This window comes from Maylandia zebra, linkage group LG6 (genome assembly GCF_041146795.1).
Source record: "Maylandia zebra isolate NMK-2024a linkage group LG6, Mzebra_GT3a, whole genome shotgun sequence".
In the NCBI taxonomy this organism is placed as follows: Eukaryota; Metazoa; Chordata; class Actinopteri; order Cichliformes; family Cichlidae; genus Maylandia; species Maylandia zebra.
The window spans coordinates 35,319,181-35,340,353 of record NC_135172.1 but is presented as its reverse complement, the minus strand read 5'-3'; the positions used below and the strand labels follow the sequence as shown (position 1 = coordinate 35,340,353).

The window sequence follows — 21,173 nt, the reverse complement described above, 5'->3', positions numbered from 1 at the left end:
ACCACCCAGAAACGGATCACCATGTACCCCAACCAGAAGCCTTGGATGAACCGGGATGTTCGTCTCCTCCTGAAGGCCCGCAACACTGCCTTTAGGTCAGGAGATGCACACGCCTACAGTACAGCCAGGGCTAATCTAAAGAAGGGCATCAAAAAAGCCAAACACCATTACAAAAAGAAGGTAGAAGAACACTTCTCCAACTCCAACCCCCGACGCATGTGGCAAGGACTCCAGACCATTACAGACTACAGGACCACCAAACCCTCCCCCGCATCCTCTGATGTCTCCTTCCTCAATGAGCTCAACAACTTTTATGCTCGTTTTGAGCGAGGGAACCCCACAACCACAACCAAAGCAGACATGACGCCAGACCACCAACCTATGACTCTCTCCCCCACCGATGTAGGAGCGGTGCTGAGCAGGATCAATGTCCACAAGGCTGCAGGCCCTGATGGCATCCCCGGGCGTGTTCTCAGAGCGTGTTCTGGGGAGCTTGCAGGAGTGCTCACAGACATATTCAATCTGTCCTTGGCCCACGCTGTGGTACCGGCCTGCTTCAAATCCACCTCCATCGTCCCGATACCCAAAAACTCCAACCCATCTTGCCTCAATGATTACCGCCCAGTAGCACTCACCCCCATCATCACTAAGTGCTTAGAGCGACTGGTCCTAGCACACTTCAAATCCTGTCTCCCCCCCACCCTGGACCCCCACCAATTCGCATACCGCCGGAACAGGAGCACAGAGGATGCAGTCTCCATCGCAATGCACTCTGTCCTCTCACACCTGGACAACAACAACACCTACGCCAGAATGCTGTTTATAGACTTCAGTTCAGCATTCAATACAATCCACCCCTCACAACTCATCAGGAAACTGACAGACCTGGGTATCAGTTCCCTCATCTGCAAATGGTTACTGGACTTCCTGACCAACCGCCCCCAACATGTCCGGCTGGATAACCGCTGCTCATCTACCATCACAATGAACACCGGTGTACCACAAGGCTGTGTGATGAGCCCTTTCCTCTACTCCCTCTTCACCCACGACTGCAGACCTGCTGATGGTTCCAACACCATCATTAAGTTTGCAGATGACACCACGGTGATTGGCCTCATCAGTGACAACGATGAGGCCGCCTACAGGGAGGAGGTGGATCGTCTGGCTGAGTGGTGCGACAGAAACAACCTGCTGCTTAACACCGAGAAGACCAAGGAGCTCATCGTGGACTACAGGAGGAATGCTGACCCACATCCACCCATCCACATTAAGGGGACGGCTGTGGAGCGTGTGAGCAGCTTCAAGTTCCTGGGAGTCCACATCTCCGAGGATCTCACCTGGACGACCAACTGCTCCAAGCTGGTCAAGAAGGCTCACCAGCGCCTCTTCTTCTTGAGGACTCTGAGGAAGAACCACCTGTCCTCAGACATCCTGGTGAACTTCTATCGCTGCACCATCGAGAGCATCCTGACCAACTGTATAACAGTCTGGTACGGGAACTGCTCTGCCTCGGACCGGAAGGCGTTGCAGAGGGTCGTGAAAACTGCCCAGCGCATCGCCGGAGCACCACTTCCTGCCATAAAAGACATCTACAGGAAGCGGTGTCTGAAAAGGGCTAGGAAAATCATCAAAGACCCCAGTCACCCATCACATGGACTCTTCACCCTCCTGCCCTCTGGGAGGCGCCACAGGAGCCTCCGGACTAAGACCACCAGGTACCGGAACAGCTTCTTCCCCACAGCTGTCAGACTCCTGAACTCTGCCTCCTGACATCTGACCCACGTTAAACTCATGGACTGAACATACACACCCCCACAATGGACAACTGTACCCTCAAACACAATAATAACATGGACTGAACCACCACTCACAACCACTAGCACTTTATATAGCCTCTGTAGAAACTATCTACACCCTCACTTATCTTAACTGCACTACTGTATAGCTCTGTGTAAATAATCATTCTGTACATTCGATAATTTTTAATCCTACAACTGTTTACAACTTGCATAGTTCCCATTTCTGTATAGCTGTATATCCCAGATTCTGTAAAGTTATTTATTTCATATTCTGTATAGTTTTTCATATTTATATTCATATCCTGTACATAGCTTGTACTCACTACAGCCTGTACATACTTATAGTTATAGAATATTCACAACATACTTCATACCGTGTACATTATAACATACCATAATAGACCCATTTCTGTAATATACTCACATATCTATATTATTGCTAATATATATTGTAATATATCTATATCACTAAAGCACTTCTGGATGGATGCAAACTGCATTTCGTTGCCCTGTACCTGTGCATGTGCAATGACAATAAAGTTGAATTCTATTCTATTCTATTCTAGTCTATGAACTCCACCACGTCTTCAGTTACCAGATCAATCTATCAACAATAACAAAAACAGTTAAATGGTGTCTAAATATGTTGCCTTTCTATAACTCAGGGTTATCGTGAGAGTCTGGATGAAAATGGTGAAAATGAACCTTAAATGTACAGAGACGGAGAAAAACGATGAGCGATTAAATTATGCAGTAAAATAAAGCGGACGGTACAAATTAAAGCAACTAAAATTGTTTATTTTAAGCATTAAAAGCATCACTCACATACAAAATTAGAAATTAAAATAAACATATTGTATTTTACAAAGTACATGTCCTCATCCATAGAGCTTTATCAGTCAAGATGACTGAAGGTACCATTAGGGTCCCTCATAGTCCATTGTAAAGTGGTCTGCAGTGCGGCTCCAGTTTGTCCTCCAGGACATAGTCTGGTCCACAGACCCAGGGGTCGCCAGTCTTCCACTGCCACTTCTGCAGATCCTGCTTCAGGCTCTCCAGCACGCCGCTGTAGGACGGGTCTAACACCAGGTTCTTTGTTTCCAGTGGGTCTGTCCTGCGTTAGCGATGCAATTATTAATATTTAAACATTTTAGAAAGACTGAGCTCATAAGCCACAATTACTCACTGCAAATCCCTCCATCTAATGCAAAAATAATGAGTTCTATTTACTAAAATGACTATAGACTATAGCAACTATAGCTTCTGTTAGTTTTATTAAAATTATTAATTTTTCAGGGAAATATGTTGGCGTTAAACTGTTGAACCGTTCAGGGTTTAACATGAATCTCACCCCATGACACATGTGATAGGCTACAGCTTCTCCACAACCCTAAACCCAGTAAGAGAATGGTTGCTTTGCCTCCATTTCTAGTGAAAATAATAAGCATTTTATTGGCTAACATAATATCTGACCAGTGTTTTTTCCCCACACATTACATTTAAAAGTACTAAATATAGCCTATGAATGAAACCAACTTTTACCTCTTAAAAGCTTAATATTACCATCAAATACTTTTTTAAAGTGCACTACATACCTATGTTTAAATAAGGCGTTTGTTGGTATATTATTAATTAATTAAAACCTTCAGGTCAACAGTCATTAGCACAGCAGGAAAGAGGAGTAAGAAATGAATGGTGAAATAAATTATGACAAGTAATAATCCGTTAAAATGTTCTTATACAAGTGTATGCCTTCATTATAGTGTGTTATAAGTCATTCATTAAATGTTTTTATACTGTGCATTCAATCAGGTTGTTGAAAATCAGTTTTAAATTAAGCTAAACATGGTTTTCAACGCCAATCTGTGGTGTAGTTTTAGTTTTAGACTATCAATAGTGTTCATTATTGGAGAAAAAAGAAACTTGATTACGTTTGTGCTCGTTCACTCTTCAGCTAACAGTCACCTTCATCCGTTGTTATGAATGTCATCTTTAAAAAAGCTTTACACTCTAAGAAACTGAGGGAACAGTCTGTTAACAGTCTGATATAAGATGTGAACGATGTGTCTGCAGATGTGGTGGACTCAACTAGTGAACCATCTACGTTTTTTACTCACAACTGATTAACCTCAGTGTAAAAGTCACAGCAAAGACAGTGCTGCTGATTTTTAGTGTGAAAGACGGCACAGCTCGTTATCAACATCCTCCTCAGTTTTTCACTTGTTACTGCTGCAGTGAAAAATGACGGACACACAAACCGTGAAATAAAAAGCTTTAAATGGAAACAGCCTGCTATTTATGTGTCGCATTTTTTTTAGTGACCGATCAAAGTGCTTCGAAAGACGAGTTGCATTTGACCAGTACATGTTTCTTCTGTACTCTAAGCACTTTATCCTTCTCACATCCACAGCAGATTGAGAATCACCAATTAACCTAACATGCATGTTTCTTTCTGTGTTGTTGAATATGTGGGTGGGGGGCAGGAGATTCATGCCAGGAATCTTTACCATCAAATGCAACAGTGTTTGAAGAAAAAAAGAAAAAAAGAAAAAAGTTTTAAATACTGATAGATCACCAAAAAAAAATCTGAACAATCATGGCAAATAAAATTTGCTCAACACGTGATTCTTGTTCTGTTTTTGACCTCTGCTCTTTGTTTTCTGAGACAGAGTTGTTATCGCTAAATCAGCTGTTTTAGGTTTATCTCACTGGAATCGGTGGATGCCCCTGTCATCCACTGATCAAGGTCAAGTATTGTGATCCACTTTTCCATGAGGACCTTTTAACTCCCGTCCTTTGCAGGGACTGATACTTATCAGGAATAAGGTTGTGTTTGCTTCTCTGGATCAGCTCTAACAAAGCGAGCGACAGCAGCTGTTACAGACCTGGTGTCGTACAGCTCCCAGCGAGCTCTGTAGTAGTACTGCTCCAGGCTTTTAAACCAGTGTGTCGGCTGACTCAGCGTGGTGCGGTTCAGCAGGTCCTGAAAGGTGGGCGACACGTACAGATCTTGATCGATAGGGAAGGGCATACGGTAGTGCAGGTTGTGCAGAAGGTGGTACGGCCCCTGGTGAATAGAGCGAATCGGGTAGTACATGGTGACCTGAAATCACAGCAAAAGTTTTAGTTAAAGACATTTTATTCTCTCATTAAAGTGTTGCTGTCATGTTTTTCTTGATTTTCTGTCTTATTAATACTTTTGCAACAGCGAATTTAAAATAAAGATGTCAGTGTACGTGCAATTAATCCTTCTGAGCCAAAAGCTGCACACTGCTCTAAGCACTTGGTTTTAGACTTTTGTTCCCTACTCTTGGCTCAGTGTGAGTCCAGTCAAAGCAGATATTCTTATATGGTTGTGTCAGGCTTACAACTCTAGCTGTAACCACAGCAGCCCACTGCTGTTCAAACTTTTAGCTTGTAAGGGGCAGCCAATCAGAAAAAGGTTGGCTTCAAGTAAGAGGAGCGAAAATAGCTCATCATTAGTTTAGATAAGGGAATATTTTAAACTGAGACTCAAGCAAGGCTACCACAGTAGAGTCCAAAATAAAAATTTAGAGTTAGAAATAAAAATGATTCATCAAGCTAAAGTGGTGGTGATGTCCTGACCTCATGCAGGGACTGGCTGGAGTAGACAGTGTGCCAGCTGGTGGGCTCAGTTACCAAAGCAGGGAGTAACGAGCGGCCAGTGAGGTGGACCTGGGAGGCAGGGGTGCCAGGTAGGCTGTAGGATGGGTAAGGAACAGAGAACCAGTCGAGGATGGTGGGAGTGATGTCTGTAAAAATAAAAAGGAAAAGAAAAGATAGTAAAAACAAACAAAAAACTGACAAATGTTCAACTTAAGTTACTAATAATTAAAGGAATTCTTAAAAAGGCACACAGACCAAAATATAAGACCCCTTAGCTTTAAATAGTACATTTTAAACTAAGGGATACCCTCATATTTATACAACACCGTCAAAAGAAAGAAAAAGAAAGCCACATATCTCTGTATTTTTGTTAGTATTTGTTGATAGGTTGAGAAAATACTTCTACCCCTACTTGTACAGTCTATTACTCTATTATTTTTCCTTCTATCAATATTTCATGCTCTGTTGTTAAGTCTCCATCTAGTGTCTGCTTCAGATCAACACACCGACTCTTCTGCTCTGTCACTCTTTACTGGATCGTAATTATTAGAACTTTTTTATTGTTTGTTATTCACAATCCAGAAAGGTTTAGGAATGAGTGGCATCAGTATTTAACTTTAACCTGCAGCTCACTCTGTGCTCATAATGGATAGCTGCTTAATTTTAAGGCCTAAAATACTGAGAAAAGGTCCATTTGCATCGTTCCTTGTATCTTCAATTTTCTTACCCAGCAGGCTGACGTAGGCCTCGCTGGTGTCTCCCCATCGCTCCCTGTGCTCCGGAGAGGACACCAGCATCGGCTCTGCCGTTCCAGAGTGATACAGGTTGGTTCTGCCATTCGGGAAGGGGATCCCGTTGTCTGAGCTGTAGATTATCAGAGTGTCGTTCTCATAACCAGCTTCTCTGAGCTCCTGAAGAACTAAACCGATACCTGCAGGGGATATGCACAGCATCGTAGTTTAGTGTTTTACAACCTTCTTTTTCTATGTTATAAAACCGTTACGCACCCTGATCCAGCCGGCTCACTGTGGTGTACAGTGCAGCCAAGTCAGCTCGTGATGCAGGTGTATCCGGCACAAAAGGAGGAACCTGAAGTGCAGAAGATGAGGAAATTCTGCATTATCATGTGTTAAAGTTCTGTAGCTTTAATTCAACCATAATGTAATGTGAAAAGTTTAAAAAAAAAAAAAAAAAAGAGTAAAGACTAAGACAAACTGGGAAATAAGAAAAAGCTGTGGAAAATTTGGGCATTTGAAAATTTCTGTTAATTTCAACTGCAGCCTGTGCAGGCTGTAATGCAAAGCAGCAATGAGCTCAAGACCAAATCTTAAATGCTTTATCTGGTGTTTGGTCAAATATGAAGTCCGTGATAAAACCATCATCGATGAGTACTCCGTTTAGAATTTATTGTTAGGCGAGTACGTCATGAATGAACCCACATTTATTAACATTAATGCACTCCCAAAGCACGTAACTGTAACTACAGCTAATTCTGACATTTAAACAGACTTTTGACTTGGTGTGAAAAATATGACATCTGGCCAAAACAGTCCTAACTTTTATACAACTTAATCAGTCAGATGGTTTAAACCAGCGGTCTCCAACCTTTTTTGCGCCACGGACCGGTTTATGCCCGACAATATTTTCACGGAACGGCCTTTAAGGTGTCATGGATAAATACAACAAAATAAAACTAGTACCGGTACTGAAAAAAAGAAATTTTATTCATAACACACGTGAAAAGACCCAGGAAAACAGAGTAAACGATAAAAACGATAACAAAATAATGCTGAAGACCGATAAAAACCCTGAAAACTATACATTTCACACTGAGCCTCAACTCTCGCGGCCTCAACTCTGGGGACCGCTGGTTTAAACCGTTCTCAGAAAAACCTGAGTATATGTTTTGTTTAATTTCATTTATTTATTGTCTTTAGTTTCCTGTAACAAATGATTTGACTCACTCATTTCGTTTGAATGAGCAGTTTTGCAGAAATCTGCACAGCCACATTTTAGGCACAATCCCAGAAACAAAAACACACTACTACAATAAACAGTTTTGTAATAATTAAAGAAACACTTTAACCAGAGTATAGCATCAAGCCAACCTCTGGGATATTGATCTGGAGCCCTACAGCAGGCCACTGGTGTGAATGTCTCAAACTTCATGACGGTGCACTGAGGGCTTAGTGTACTCTAGTTGGTCCTGTGCTCACTGCCCGGCACCATAGAGCCTGACTGTCATTTACTATAAAATGCCAAAATTTGTAAGTCCACCACTGTCACCCTGTACTTTTCATTAATGAGAGCAGGCTCATCCTGAGCACATGTGACAGACAAGAATGGGTTTGGACAAGTTGGAGAATAATGCTGCCTGTAATGTTGTTCAGCATGACCAGTTTGGTGATGGTTCTGTGATGGTCTGGGGAAGAATATCCATGCAGGCTAGGCAACGGCACACACAGTACAATGGCACAGTGGTTCCTGGGTTCCTCCAGTTGCACGACAAAGCCTGGCTTCATGTGGCGAGAGTATGCATGCACTTCCTGGAGGATGAAGTAACTGATACCACCGACTGGGCCCCTAAATCCAATAGAACAACTCTGGTATGTTATGTTTCAGGCTATCTGATGCTGCCAGGTTGAACCTCAGACTACCTAGGAGCTCAGTGATGTCCGGGTCCAGATCTGGAGATCAGGAAATTCCTAATGATACCATCTACCATCTCAGTAGGAGCATGCATACAACAATGTCAGCTGCTGCAATGAAATTTCAGCAAAATGGACTAGCCTGCTTTCATTTTTATAGCCTTTTTCTTTTTAAAACAGTTAAATAATGACATAAAACAGGTATTAAAGCAGAAACTGGGATTTCTCTGACCTTTACTTGGTCTGGCGTGTAATACTGTGGTGTCCAGTCACCGATTCTACCCATCCCCTTTTCACCATTCCCAAACTTCTCACAGAAGGCTCCGTATTGGGGCTGCGAGTGTCCACATCGATGAGTATCATGGAAGGCAACATAAAGGAAAAATGGCCTGTCTTCATTCTTTATATTCTCCCGGTTACTTTTTTCTGCTTTTTTCCCGTTCTTTTGTTGAAAGGCTTCCTCTTTGTGAGTCTGGAAAAACTTGCGGACCAGGAGTTTAATGCGAGTGATGTTCCTCCCCACCTGGAGGACAGAGCTGTTTTCCTCTGTGTAGGCAAAGTCAAAGGGGTAAACAGATCCAGGGCCAACGTGCTTCTTTCCAATTATACCTGTGAAGAAACAATCAGTGAGTTCAAAAAGTAAAAAATAAGAACGATTTTTTTATAGACATTTTGTTATCTACCTGTGTGTACGTTGGTTTGTTTGAGAAGCAGCGGCAGACTTTGTACTTCATCAAAAGAATTAAAGTGATGAACTCCTTGATGAAGTCCATAAATGCCATTCTGATGCTGGAAACCACAAGAGAAACACACCTCAATAATTCACCTCGCTTTAATGAGTGGCATTTACAGGTGTGTGTGTCTCACCTGTGGCAGGCCGGTGAGGATGGCGGAGCGGCTGGGTGAGCAGCTGCTGACAGATGTGAAGGCGTTCTTGAACACCACGCTGTGCTGAGCCAGAGAGCGCAGGTGAGGCGTGTGGACCACAGAGTTGTTATAAACCTCTGTCTCGAAACCTGCATCATCAGCTGTGAGGAGAAAAAGACAGAAACTGATGCGGGGGCTCAAACAAAATGCCCATAACTCACTTTTAATAATCTCTAAAATCTTTGTCATCTACATACTGCTTTGCAAAGTCAGTAGAGTAATGAAACCTGGCTTTGAGTCACAATTCCAGTTCTTCTCAGAAGTACAGGATGGGTTTAAGGTTGGGGTTCAGTGCAGAGGATTTAAGTAGGAAAAGTGTTTCTTGGTGGATCAGGCTTCATGTAAAGAGACACTGACATTTTTCTTTTTCCCCGAGTATAGTTTTCATTTTTTTTCCAATTGTTTGGCATTTTCTGACAGATCATTTTAGATTAGTTTTACTTTAAACATATTTCTTTATAGAATATTTGTACGATAATAAAATCTACTTGCATGAAGGTTAAAACGGCTCAAGACTGTAACATACAAACCGACTTCTGCCTCATATTTAGTTTGTATTTAGTCAACTTAATTATTTTTTGTTATGGAGAGAGGTTCTACTAATAAACAAAATAAAAGCAACTGCCTAAAACAGTTATAACCTCCATCATGCACTTTCAGTACTGTGCAAATCTCATGCCTCTACTTATTTGTATATACAGAGTTTATACAATCCAAAAAGTCAGCAATATGTCTGTGAAGGTTCTCAGTCATCCAGGTCATTGTAGTCAAAGGAGCTTGCAAAGAAAAGTGTCTGGACTTCTTTCAGTTACTTGAAGACGTTTCACCTCTCATCCGAGAAGCTTCTTCAGTTCTAAGGTCAAATGTCTGGGACTATTATCTGGGACTCTCCACCATTTGACCTTAGAACTGAAGAAGCTTCTCGGATGAGAGGTGAAACGTCTTCAAGTAACTGAAAGAAGTCCAGACACTTTTCTTTGCAAGCTCCTTTGAATCCAAAACGTCAGTATTTGGTATGACTATCTTATTTCTTCAACACAGCCTGAACTGTCTTGGGCAAGCTTTCTTGTAATTTTTTTTGAGCAGTCTTCAGGAATCATTCTCCAGGCTTGAAGGACATTCAAAGCTGTTCTTTTGCACTGTTCCCTTTCACTATAATGATAAAGTCTCTGGGGAGGCCGATCCATGACTGATGGTACTCCAGTATGTGTTTTTCTATCCAGGCATGCTTTCACTGCATTGTCGGTGCATTTGAGATCATTTGATCATCCTGAAAAATTAAAGCTGTTTTTAGTAAGACGCTTTCTGCATCCATCTCAGTGTCCATCAGTTTTTATGATCCCCAACTGCAGCTCCAAACCATGACAGAGCCTGCACTGTTACAGATAGCTGTAGACACTCGCTGTTGTACCTCTCTCCTGATCTTCTCTGTAAATACTAACAATGATTTGAACCAACAATCTCAAATTTGGATTTGAGACTGTTACTGCTGATTTTCAGTTCAATTCTTGTGTAATTTGGTGTACTTAAGCCTTTTCCCCATGTAGCTTTCATTAATCATTAATGCTGTAGATATTTTTTTTAAGCCTGGCACTTTTAAGTGGATTGAAAATGAGTGAACAAGCAGTCAATGTCCAATGAAAAACTTCGGGAACTATTGAATCTCTGTTATATAACGAATTAAAGGGTGGCTCGAGATTTTTGCAGATAATTGTAATGGCAACAGGAGGGTGTATTTCAGCATTTTAAATTTCCAGCCAGATAACAGAAATGATTTATAGTTTCTCCAGGAGCACAAAAACGTGAACTCACCAATTATTAGAAGCACATTTCTTGTTTTGGACTCTCCGATGCAACATGATGCTAAAAAAATAATAAAAACAACCCGAGGGAGCATGCTGGCCTCTTCCTCTATTTCTCCACAGAAAAATAAACTTTAAATATGAAAACAAAACTCGCTAAAGTTAGCACTTAAAAGCATTGTTGGAACGACGTGAAATATGCTTCCTCAAACAACTTAAACCCCGCCCACTGGGAGTCACATGACACAAGTCACGTGAGGAGAAAAAAACAGGAAACGACTTATTTTATTTTATTTTTTTTAAACAGGAAACGACTTATCTCGCGCCTAGTCAGCGAAATGTTTTTGGAGAAGTGGGTTTAGCAAAAGGAACAGTAGAGAAGGACGTGAAAAATCACAGCCCAGCCAAGAGAAAGCATCACGCTGTGTAAGAATTTATGTTTTATTCAACTCTATTCTATTTTATTTACTCTTTTCTACTTTATTTTGGTCTGTTCTTGTCTATTTTAGTCTATTTTGGTTCAGTTCGGTTAAACACTGCGGAGTTATTTTATATTATATTGTCAAATTTCTATTTTATTCTGTTTTGTTTCATTTCTGTAGTATACGAATTCAGTCTCTTCTGTGCATTCTTCTCTCTTGCACTCAAACACATCACTGTTTTTAGTGTATTATCATTCTTTTTTGATAATTACAAGGTTGTTATAGTCTGGGTAACATAGACTCATAATCAGACACAGTGGGAGATAAAGTATCAGTCTGAGGTCAAGTTCACGTAAGACTGTGGACCTATCTGTTGGACTTTTCTGATGAGGGAGTTTATAGTTTGAAGGTAAAGGTGACTTCATGAAAAAAAAAAGTCCTGACTGTTCAGATAGCACCCAGCTGTCATATGATCGCCATATAATTGTAAATGACACACAGTGAGCTTGTGAATGGTTCTTTTTTTGTGTGGCACGCAGATCACAGCATGCACCTGAAGATAAGTCCTCGGCTTGAAGAAATGCAAACAAACAGGTTGACAGCTGCTTGCATGAGCAGCATCTTTGTGGCGTTTTCCTGAATGCTGCATATCTCAGCAGGAGGTAGGAAATAAAAGGAAAAAACAGAAACTTGGGCAGCACCCAGCAAAGCTGATGATATTTAAAGCTGAGGGGAGAACTCATGCTTTGTGTGTGGCTGTTGTTTTGTTCATTTTACTTTTTTCTGCTACAGATGTCTCTTTGCTGAATTCCTCTCCCGCCGGTCTTTACCTCTAAGTGTGATGCAGCGGCGTCTGATGAGAAGACAGTCAGCCCGGTGCTGCTGTTCCTACAGCACCCTGAAGGCCTGGTTGCCCATCCTCTCATGGCTGCCAAAGTACAACCTGAAATGGCTAAAGATGGACGTCCTTGCTGGTCTCACTGTTGGATTGACGACTGTACCACAAGCGCTGGCTTATGCTGAAGTGGCCGGCCTTCCTGTGCAGGCGAGTCTTAGGCTTTCCATTAGGGTTCACCTCCCTCTGGATAACTAATTTGGCTTTCCTCTTTTCCTGAGACATGAGCTTTAAGATGAAAAAATAATTAGCTGCATAATTAGTTCAGACTTTATTTTATTTTCTGTCCACAGTTCGGACTCTACTCGGCCTTCATGGGGGGGTTCATTTACACCTTTCTGGGAACCTCCAAGGATGTGACCCTGGGCCCCACGGCCATCATGTCCCTCTTGTGCTCCTCTGTGGTGGGAGGGCAGCCTCACCGAGCCGTGCTGCTCAGCCTCCTCTGTGGACTCATCCAAGCTGTGATGGCGTTACTGAGATTAGGTGAAATGAGTGCTCCCGAGGTCATGTGGAAAGCTTGTGATTTCAGTTTTGGGCTTTTCCTGAAAAACTTGTGAACCATTGACAGCAAAACAAAATATTTTTTCACAGTAACACACATTGTTGTGTGAGTCTGAGAGCACTGGTAGTTTATCACATCCTCCAGTATGTAAAATTTAAGGTGAAGTCCAAAAGTAAAAACAACATCACAAAAATCAAGTAACTATCATGTAGGAACTTAAATTTTAGAGGTAGACAGTCTACTATAAAATCTGTGGCTCTTAAATAGTCATGTGGTCATCCATTTTATTAGCCACATATCTAGTTCAGGGTCGTAGGGAGCTGGAGCCCCCTCACTGCTTTCATATGGTGTGACGCAGGATACACCCTGGACAGGGATGGCACACAGAGATAGCCATTCATGCTCACATTAACATCTAGGTTAGAATTGCCATCACCCGACCAAGCATGTCTTTGGACTGTGGGAGGAAGCTAGAGTACCTGGAACAAACTCCACAGGCACAAGGAGAACATGAAACCTTGTCTCATGTTCTCCTTGGACAGGACCCAATCCAAACTTAATTGTGCTGCGGGTTATTTTTAAATGACTTACTAGTCTTGTGTCATTTTACGGTAAAATGTCAATGAATGGGCAGCCTACGAACATAAGCTCCTTATCAAATGAGAATTTATATTTTTTCCTTAAAGAGTTACTGTAATATTTGAAATCTGGAAGGTTTAATAATGTCTTGGTTCTGTAAATCATCCACTGCTTTGCTTCTCTTCTGCAGGTTTCCTTCTGGACTTCATCTCTTTTCCTGTAATAAAAGGCTTCACATGTGCTGCTGCAGTAACCATTGGATTTGGCCAAGTCAAAGTAAGAGTGAAAACATGCACACACAGCAAAAACTAACACACATACATAGAGTTATCTCAGCATATACAACACATCGAACTGTATGCCTCAGTAGGAAAAAAGTCTTTAAAAGAATGAAAAGATAAAAAGTGAGTCTTTATTAAAACAAAGCAGAAAGGAAAATATTATATAAATAAACACGCCAGGATGGAAATGAGACCGGAGAAAACAGGAAGGCATAACAGATGACACAACAAAGAGCAAGGGCCAAACTGGGGGTATAACTGCACCAAGGCAGATTAGGGGAACGTGGAACAGCTGGGGCAAATAAACACAGGTGTAAATAATCGACACAATGAGGCAGGGGGAGAAAGTAAGACTAAACACAATGTAAAGGAGACAAAATGGTAGCAAAATAAAACGGGAAGAGAGGCACAATAACTAAACTGCAGACAGAACTAGCCTAAACGTAGGGGAACTGGCATAGAAGGAAAAGGTAGGAAACAGTAATTTGAACTAAATGCTCAAGACTGAAATGCTAAGGGAGTACACAAAGGTGAAAGTCTAAACCAAAACCAGCAAACTAAAGATAATGAAAAATAAACAGAACTTGAAAAGACCAAAAAACACAAAACGCTGGGTAAAAGACCCAGAATCATGACAGAAGAAGTGCTGAAAAATACGCTGAGAAGCACACAGAATTAAAAAATAATCTCTAGAATGATCAAAACTAGCTTATTGGCATCTAAGAAAATAGAAAAGTCACCAGAAAGCACCACAATAATGATTTGAGCATTGGGTCGACCAGTGGTTAGTACTGTTGCCTTTAAGCTAAAAGGTTGTGTGTTTGAATCCACCTGCTGGGTCCTTTCTGTGTGGAGTTTGCATGTTCTCCTTCTGCCTACAAAACTCCTTATTGCTTTTTTTTTTTTTTTTTTTTTTTACCAGCACAGGCTCTGATGTACATTCCCGCTCTGCTTCAGTCAGGTTCTTGTACTTCTCTGCGGTTTAGTCTCTTAATAAAACACTTAAACACAGCAGTCTGCTCTCTACAAACTAAGCACATGGCTTTACCTCTGACTTTAGTAAATAAATATTTGAAAAGTCTGTCTTAAAACTCTATATTCTGCATCAGTGTTTCTTTATTAATTAATGCAAGTTGAAATCTCTTTGCTTGCACACGCATACATAATATACAATAAAATTAATAGTTGCCTTCAAAAAAAAAAAAAGGAAAAAAGTTGTGGTGTGGTTTCCCACAAAAATCACACCTATCAATTTCCCATTGACCTCATGCAGACAGGTCAAAGATGTGACCGGTGAGCACTATAATCTGTGTTGAGCTTTTACTGGTGGATTTGCATCATTGTTGGTGAACTGATTAACAATAAATGGTAAATGGCCTGTATTTGTATAGCGCTTTATTAGTCCCTAAGGACCCCAAAGCGCTTTACACATCCAGTCATCCACCCATTCACACACTGGTGATGGCAAGTTACATTGTAGCCACAGCCACCCTGGGGCGCACTGACAGAGGCAAGGCTGCCAGACACTGGCGCCACCAGTAGGCAACAGGTGAAGTGTCTTGCCCAAAGACACAACGACCAAGACTGTCCGAGCCAGGGCTCGAACTGGCAACCTTCCGATTACAAGGCGACCTCCCAACTCTTGAGCCACAATCGCACACGCGAATGTTTAGGTTATACTCAAAAATGCATTTTGATTGCTCTGAGTGCTTAAACTCCAAAGAGAGAACTGCTCTTGCCCTCTCATTTTTTCCGTTCATAATGTCAGTGGTTTTACCCGCTCTTCCTTTTTTTTCTAGAATATTCTGGGAATCCAGGGTGTCCCTCAGCAGTTTTTCCTGGAGGTTTACTACACCTTCCACAAAATTCCCGAGGCCAGGATCGGTGATGTGGTTCTTGGTCTGATTTGTCTCGCTCTGCTGGTCACGTTGATGTTCATGAAGTCGAGTCTAACCTCTGACAGTGACTCCACCTGCTCCATGTATGCCAGGAAAGTAGTGTGGGCTGTAGCTACCAGTGAGTACCTTTGTGTTTGAGTACACGTGTCTCTCTTTTACAAAAAAAAAATTCTGTTCATTACATTTTTATTGTATTTCTTTATATCATCAGTGCGTAACGCTGCAGTGGTCATCGCTGCATCCCTCATAGCATTTTCCTGGGAGGTGTATGGTAATCATGTCTTCACGATCACTGGAAAAACTACCCGCGGACTGCCACCATTCAGGCCTCCACCCACCTCTGACACTACAGCTAACGGCACCGTCGTTTCCTTTGGAGAGATTGTGAAAGTAAGGAGGAAACCGCCAGTAACCCGATGAAGACACTGGATCTTTTTGATAAATGATTGAGCTGAAAGTTTCACTTCCAGAATCCCTCTGCTCTCAGAAAGAGCTGCTGACTGTCTCGTTTTCCTCTCTGTGTGTTTTAAAGGACTTTGGAGGAGGGCTAGCGGTGATCCCCTTCATGGGCCTGTTGGAGAGCATTGCTATTGCGAAAGCATTTGGTAAGTAATGTTAGTCACTGGTTTCAGAGGATAATCATAATGATGCTGGTAATTCCTTGACGTTTCCACTTTTTCAATGAGATGTCTTCAGACAGAATTAAACGATAGACATAAAATATGGTACAGATATTCACATTTCTTACCAGAATAATAATAAAAATAAGTATCTCCAAAACTAATAGCTGACAGTCCCATAACTTAACATGTTAAACTAACACTGTAAACATATAAAACTCCAATAGCAATCTTAATATTTATCATGTATTTAGCTTGTAAGTGCAACCTGGCTGTCAATTTAAGGCTTCATCATGAAGATGAAATTAATAAAGATCAATACTTTATACATTTTTAAAAACAAAACATGTTTCAAAAGCATTTTTCTACTCATTAAATAGTTATTAGAGAGACTTAGACTTAGAGCTTTTTATTGTCATTGTGCGGTTTCTTGCACAGCGAAATTGGGTAGCTGAACCACAAAGGTGCTAAAGAAAGAAGATTAGATATTAGATAATAAAGGCAGCTAAAGAATGTTTTTCCTCATCACACTGGTGGCTGATTTTAACTTAATGTTTCTCCTCAGCCAGTCAGAACGACTACAGGATCGATGCCAACCAGGAGCTGCTGGCAATCGGAGTGACCAACATCATGGGCTCCTTTGTGTCAGCCTACCCTGTCACAGGCAGCTTTGGGAGGTTTGTGTGTCTGTGTGTGTTATTTTCATAGTTATAATAACAGTTATGTTTATACTGACATGTTTTCTTTCACATCCAGGACAGCTGTGAACTCCCAGACTGGAGTTTGCACTCCAGCTGGAGGGGTTGTCACCAGTAAGTTGTGACACTTTCAGCTTTTACGTTTTCCTCTTCTGCCCCCTTGTGGCCATTTATGTTGTCATACAGCAAATTATCCTCACTTCACATTTCTTTAGTTTCTTTTTTCGTTATTGGTGAAATTAAAAGGCTTATCGTGCAGGTTGGAGACACTGCAAGAACAATGTTTGTACAAGAATTCAAAAGTTTATCTTTCAGTCTGTCATAGCATCCTTCTTATTTAAAAAATTTGCACCTTGAAGTCAAAACCAAAATAACAATCACATATTTTTTTGCTATTTTGGTGCAAATAAATATCATATTTTATGTTGTTTATACTGTTTTTAAATGTTTCATGATTTTCTTTCTCTTTATTGTTGCAGGTGTAATAGTGTTGCTCTCCTTGGCCTTCCTCATGCCGGCCTTTTATTACATCCCCAAAGCTTCTCTAGCTGCTGTCATCATCTGTGCGGTGGCTCCCATGGTGGATTACCGTGTGGTGGCTAAGATGTGGAGGATACAAAGTGAGTTTCATCTTGCTATTGTAATTAGTCAAGTCACTTTTATTTATGTAAGATATTTAAATTTAAAACAGAGTTTACCCAAAGTTCTTTGTATTCGACTATACAGAGTAGCCAAAATATATAAAAAGGATGTGGGAAAAAATGATTGAACTGAATTCAATTTGTCAACTGTTGTAAACTTTATATGGGAGGGAGAATTCTGGAGTCTGGAGCCAGACTCAGTCACCGTCTCAGTACCCCATTTTTAGGCAAGAACATAATATGTAACATGTGTAACGTCTAGTATCGATGGCACTTAAACGTTAATGATGATGATTTATCCCCCATAGAGCTGGACCTTCTCCCCTTTTTTGTGACGTTCCTGATGAGTTTCTGGGCGGTGCAGTACGGCATCGTAGGAGGTATAGCTGTGTCTGGAGCCCTGCTGCTCTACAGTATGGCCAGACCCCAGATAGAGGTGCGTTATCTTTTTATGTCTGTGTGCAAGCAGTGTATGAAACTAGTCATGTGAAGTGAGTTTGTTTGGCTCAATATCACGGGTAAAGGGTTAAAGTGGTTCACAAGCATAAAACAGGAGAAAAAAACAATTAAGAAGGTCACAAATATTAAGTCATGAAATGGTCTTAAAAGTCATAAAATACTAATCCGTAAAGTACTAAAAATGTAAAAAAATACATGAAAAGAGAAAGAGGGGAGGGAGAGATGAAGGACGCAAAAGAGGATAATGATTAAGGATGATTTGACCGTGAAAATGTCTTAAAAGCTTAAAAGCTAAGATTTTTTTTTTGTTAGTATTTGCCTGGGTTAAACATTTGCTTTTTGTAGGTATGTGAATCAAAGCTGGATCCATCCTTATCCACCCAGAGAAAAGTCATCATAGAGTTAAATTGTGATGTTTTGCTGCTTCTTCCTGTCACACCAGTGTGTGATGACTGGCCCAGCTTCCAGCAGCTAAACTCTCTCAGACTGCATCTTATATCAGGACCAAACTAGAACCCAGATGCAGGAGACACTGTGTTGTTTCGTAGTGGGGTATTCACCATTTCAGTTTATTTTAGAGCCAGTTACAGTGGTGGGAAAAAGTGTCTGTTCATGACCTCTGCTGAAGCGCACTTGGGTTCTGCAGCAGGACAAAAGACACCAGCGAGTCCACCTCTGAGAGGCTTAAGAAAAACAAAATGAGGAACTGGAACTGGAATGTCAACAGAACTTTGAGACTTTGTATGAACTTCTTAAATCTTGCCCTGCCAATACTTAATAATGAATAAGCAAAAAATAAAAGTAGTAAAAACTAAAACTAAACATTTTTCATAACTTTGATGAGGACACATTTGAAATATGTGGTATCAAACAAGACTAATGCTGTAATATTGCATATCTGCATTGCAGGTGACTGATCACGGCGTGTTGGTGATGGAGTTGAGCAGTGGCCTCAGTTTTCCTGCTACCGAGTATCTCAGCCACATCATACACACTCGGGCTCTGCAGGGTAATGAAATGCTTGATAGTCTGCGTGGGCACATTTCAGTGTTTCCTGCTGTTTACTTGCTCGTCTTTCCCCAGTGTCTCCACCACGGTCTGTGGTGCTGGACTGCTCTCACGTCAGCGTCATCGATTACACAGTGATCAGTGAGCTCAGGGACCTGCTGAGGCAGTTCAAACTCCGAGAAGTGCATCTGATTTTTGCCGGATTGCAGGTACACCCTTCAGTCCTTAAAAACCTTTAATCCTTACTGAATGAGTTCATACTCATCATCTTTTGCTTTCCCCTGCCTGTGTCTTCCTCCCTCCTTCAGCCCTCTATTCTGAAGGTTCTCCTGGCAGCTGATCTGGAGGGCTTCAGGCACAATCACAGCGTAGACGAGGCACTGCAGATGGAGTCAAGGAACCTTCTTGATGACTAACACAAAAACTATCCAGTTACAGCCTGGACAGGAGAGATGCCCCTAATCTGGAATTATAAGGCTCTTAAGACCTCAAAAAAATCTATAAACTACCTCCAGCGAGTAATTTCTCTGCAGTTTGCAGCGACTGCCACTGACCAAGTGAAGAAATAAGGAAATCTGTTAAGTTTACAAACACTGTCCACTGCACAACAACTTTGGAGCACAAGTTTAATATAATGTCTGTAAATGTAAATAATATAATCTATTAATATCTGGACTGTGTAAGTAATAGTGGATATATGTGGTATAATTTTGCTAATAGATGTCTGTGTGGTGTTTTAAGGTTGAAAGTCCAGAGTGGGACCAAATATGTTCTTAAAAATAAGAAGTTACTGATTAATGAACTGAGCAAAGTCAGGCTAACACAAGTGCCATCTATCGTTTTATTTATTCATATGTGTAAAATGTACTGTAAGGCAGTAGTCTCTTATTTTATGTTGACAAAGAAATGCTTCTAGGTGGGAAAAAGACAAAACTTTTCTCTTTATAAATAAATTATTCCAGTGTTGCGAGAGACCTGGTGCACACAGCCTCCCAGCCAATGACAGCTGGGACAGGATCTCTAGTTCAGTCGTTAAAAAAATGTTGAAGATGAGTGAATTATATTTTTAACCCAAATCATCACATTTATACAAAGATTTTTCCTGAATAAATCATTACAAGTTATTTGTGTTTCTATGTACATGAAGAATTTTCTTTTCATTTATCATTTATTCTTCTATTTAATGATCATTAGTTATCATCACTTGTCATGGGCATGATCCTTGGGATCACCATGCAACCGTGCTGCAACTGAAAAGCTGGTTCAGGGTTCTTTTCCATTTCTATTAGTTTTATTTTTGCTAGTTTTCCTTCCAGTTTGCTGCCACATCTTTTCATAGTCTGTTCATAACTCTCCCCAGAATGCAGTCGTTTAAAAAAAAAAGTACGCCATCTTTCTGTTCTAGTTTTACACATCAGGACACAAGTTAAAAAGTCATCTAGTCTTCACCAGATTTTGAAATAATTTAAATAAAACCTCAGATGAAAAAGCAACACATGACATGTTACACTGTGTTATTATCTCTTTGACAAAAACTAAACCAAAATGCAAGCATTGTGTAAAAAAAAAAGAAAAAAGTGCACTCTATGATGCAGTAGGTTTTAAAACTACTTTTAACAGGAATAGCTCAAGTAGTAAGAACAACAATTAAGAAGTAATTGTAATTTTTTCACCGTTTGGACTGTTTTTTAAACGAGTCAAAACATTTTTGAGGTATTTCAAGCAGATTTTAAAGCACTTCACAGCAAAGAGTCTGCACTTTGAGAGTTTTTAATGATATCTTACTAACTGCTGACTCTGGGAATTCTGTCTTATTTGTGCTTTTGGATCTCACAGCAGCTTTTGATACAGTAGATCACAACATTTTAATTTCCCACCTAGAACATCATGTCGGAATTAGAGGCACTGCCTTGGAGTGGTTCAAGTCATACCTGTCTGACAGAAGTTTCTTTGTCTCACTTGGGAAATTTTATTCATTCGCCGCCCCCCTCCCATGTGGTGTACCTCAAGGATCCATCCTCGGGCCCCTTCTTCTTTTTTTTCTTCTTTTTTTTAGCATTTATTTACTTCCCCTTGGCCATATTATTAAAAAAAATATAGAGTCTCATTTCATTTTTATGCAGACGACTGTCAAATTTATCTACCCCTGAAACACAATGACCCTAACCCCCTCAGGCCTATTTAAGAATGTCTTAAGGATATCAGAGCATGGCTGGCTCTGAATTTTTTAAATTTTAATGAAAAGAAGACTGGGGTCATTATATTTGGGCCGAGTGGCCCTGGTGTCCCACCATCTGACTTGGGTCCTCTCACATCCTGTGTCAAACCAATTGTCACCAACCTTGGAATAAAAATCGACACAGC

At 40.8% G+C, this 21,173-nt stretch overlaps 2 protein-coding genes across 2 annotated transcripts; one reads left to right on the top strand and one right to left on the bottom strand.

Annotated features, from left to right (window-relative positions):
* Positions 1 to 2,576: 2,576 nt before the first annotated feature.
* Positions 2,577 to 11,038, bottom strand: sgsh (N-sulfoglucosamine sulfohydrolase (sulfamidase)). Its single transcript, XM_004539018.2, has 9 exons — positions 10,814 to 11,038; positions 8,942 to 9,102; positions 8,758 to 8,863; positions 8,307 to 8,683; positions 6,434 to 6,515; positions 6,154 to 6,357; positions 5,406 to 5,572; positions 4,685 to 4,902; positions 2,577 to 2,913 (listed from the first exon to the last, which is right to left on the bottom strand). Exons 1-9 carry the CDS (start codon positions 10,896 to 10,898, stop codon positions 2,730 to 2,732), a joined length of 1,584 nt encoding a protein of 527 aa, XP_004539075.1. The 5' UTR covers positions 10,899 to 11,038; the 3' UTR covers positions 2,577 to 2,729.
* A 58-nt stretch (positions 11,039 to 11,096) lies between these two features.
* Positions 11,097 to 19,933, top strand: slc26a11 (solute carrier family 26 member 11). The gene is made up of 15 exons (XM_004539019.4): positions 11,097 to 11,229; positions 11,765 to 11,887; positions 12,018 to 12,270; positions 12,414 to 12,606; positions 13,395 to 13,480; positions 15,285 to 15,501; positions 15,595 to 15,773; positions 15,916 to 15,988; positions 16,569 to 16,680; positions 16,760 to 16,815; positions 17,181 to 17,321; positions 17,651 to 17,778; positions 18,711 to 18,810; positions 18,885 to 19,018; positions 19,118 to 19,933. Exons 3-15 carry the CDS (start codon positions 12,067 to 12,069, stop codon positions 19,223 to 19,225), a joined length of 1,731 nt encoding a protein of 576 aa, XP_004539076.2. The 5' UTR covers positions 11,097 to 11,229; positions 11,765 to 11,887; positions 12,018 to 12,066; the 3' UTR covers positions 19,226 to 19,933.
* The last annotated feature ends 1,240 nt before the right edge of the window (positions 19,934 to 21,173 follow it).

Excerpts from the sequence above, each read along its gene's own strand:
- sgsh (XM_004539018.2), bottom strand. The coding sequence starts at position 10,898 with ATGCTCCCTCGGGTTGTTTTTATTATTTTTTTAGCATCATGTTGCATC. Across the intron at positions 6,516-8,306 it reads ACACGCCAGACCAAGTAAAG|GTTCCTCCTTTTGTGCCGGA; the intron begins GTCAGAGAAATC and ends TCTGCACTTCAG. Across the intron at positions 2,914-4,684 it reads TGGGAGCTGTACGACACCAG|GACAGACCCACTGGAAACAA; the intron begins GTCTGTAACAGC and ends TCGCTAACGCAG.
- slc26a11 (XM_004539019.4), top strand. The coding sequence starts at position 12,067 with ATGCAGCGGCGTCTGATGAGAAGACAGTCAGCCCGGTGCTGCTGTTCC. Across the intron at positions 16,681-16,759 it reads GTCACAGGCAGCTTTGGGAG|GACAGCTGTGAACTCCCAGA; the intron begins GTTTGTGTGTCT and ends TTTCACATCCAG. Across the intron at positions 16,816-17,180 it reads AGCTGGAGGGGTTGTCACCA|GTGTAATAGTGTTGCTCTCC; the intron begins GTAAGTTGTGAC and ends TTATTGTTGCAG.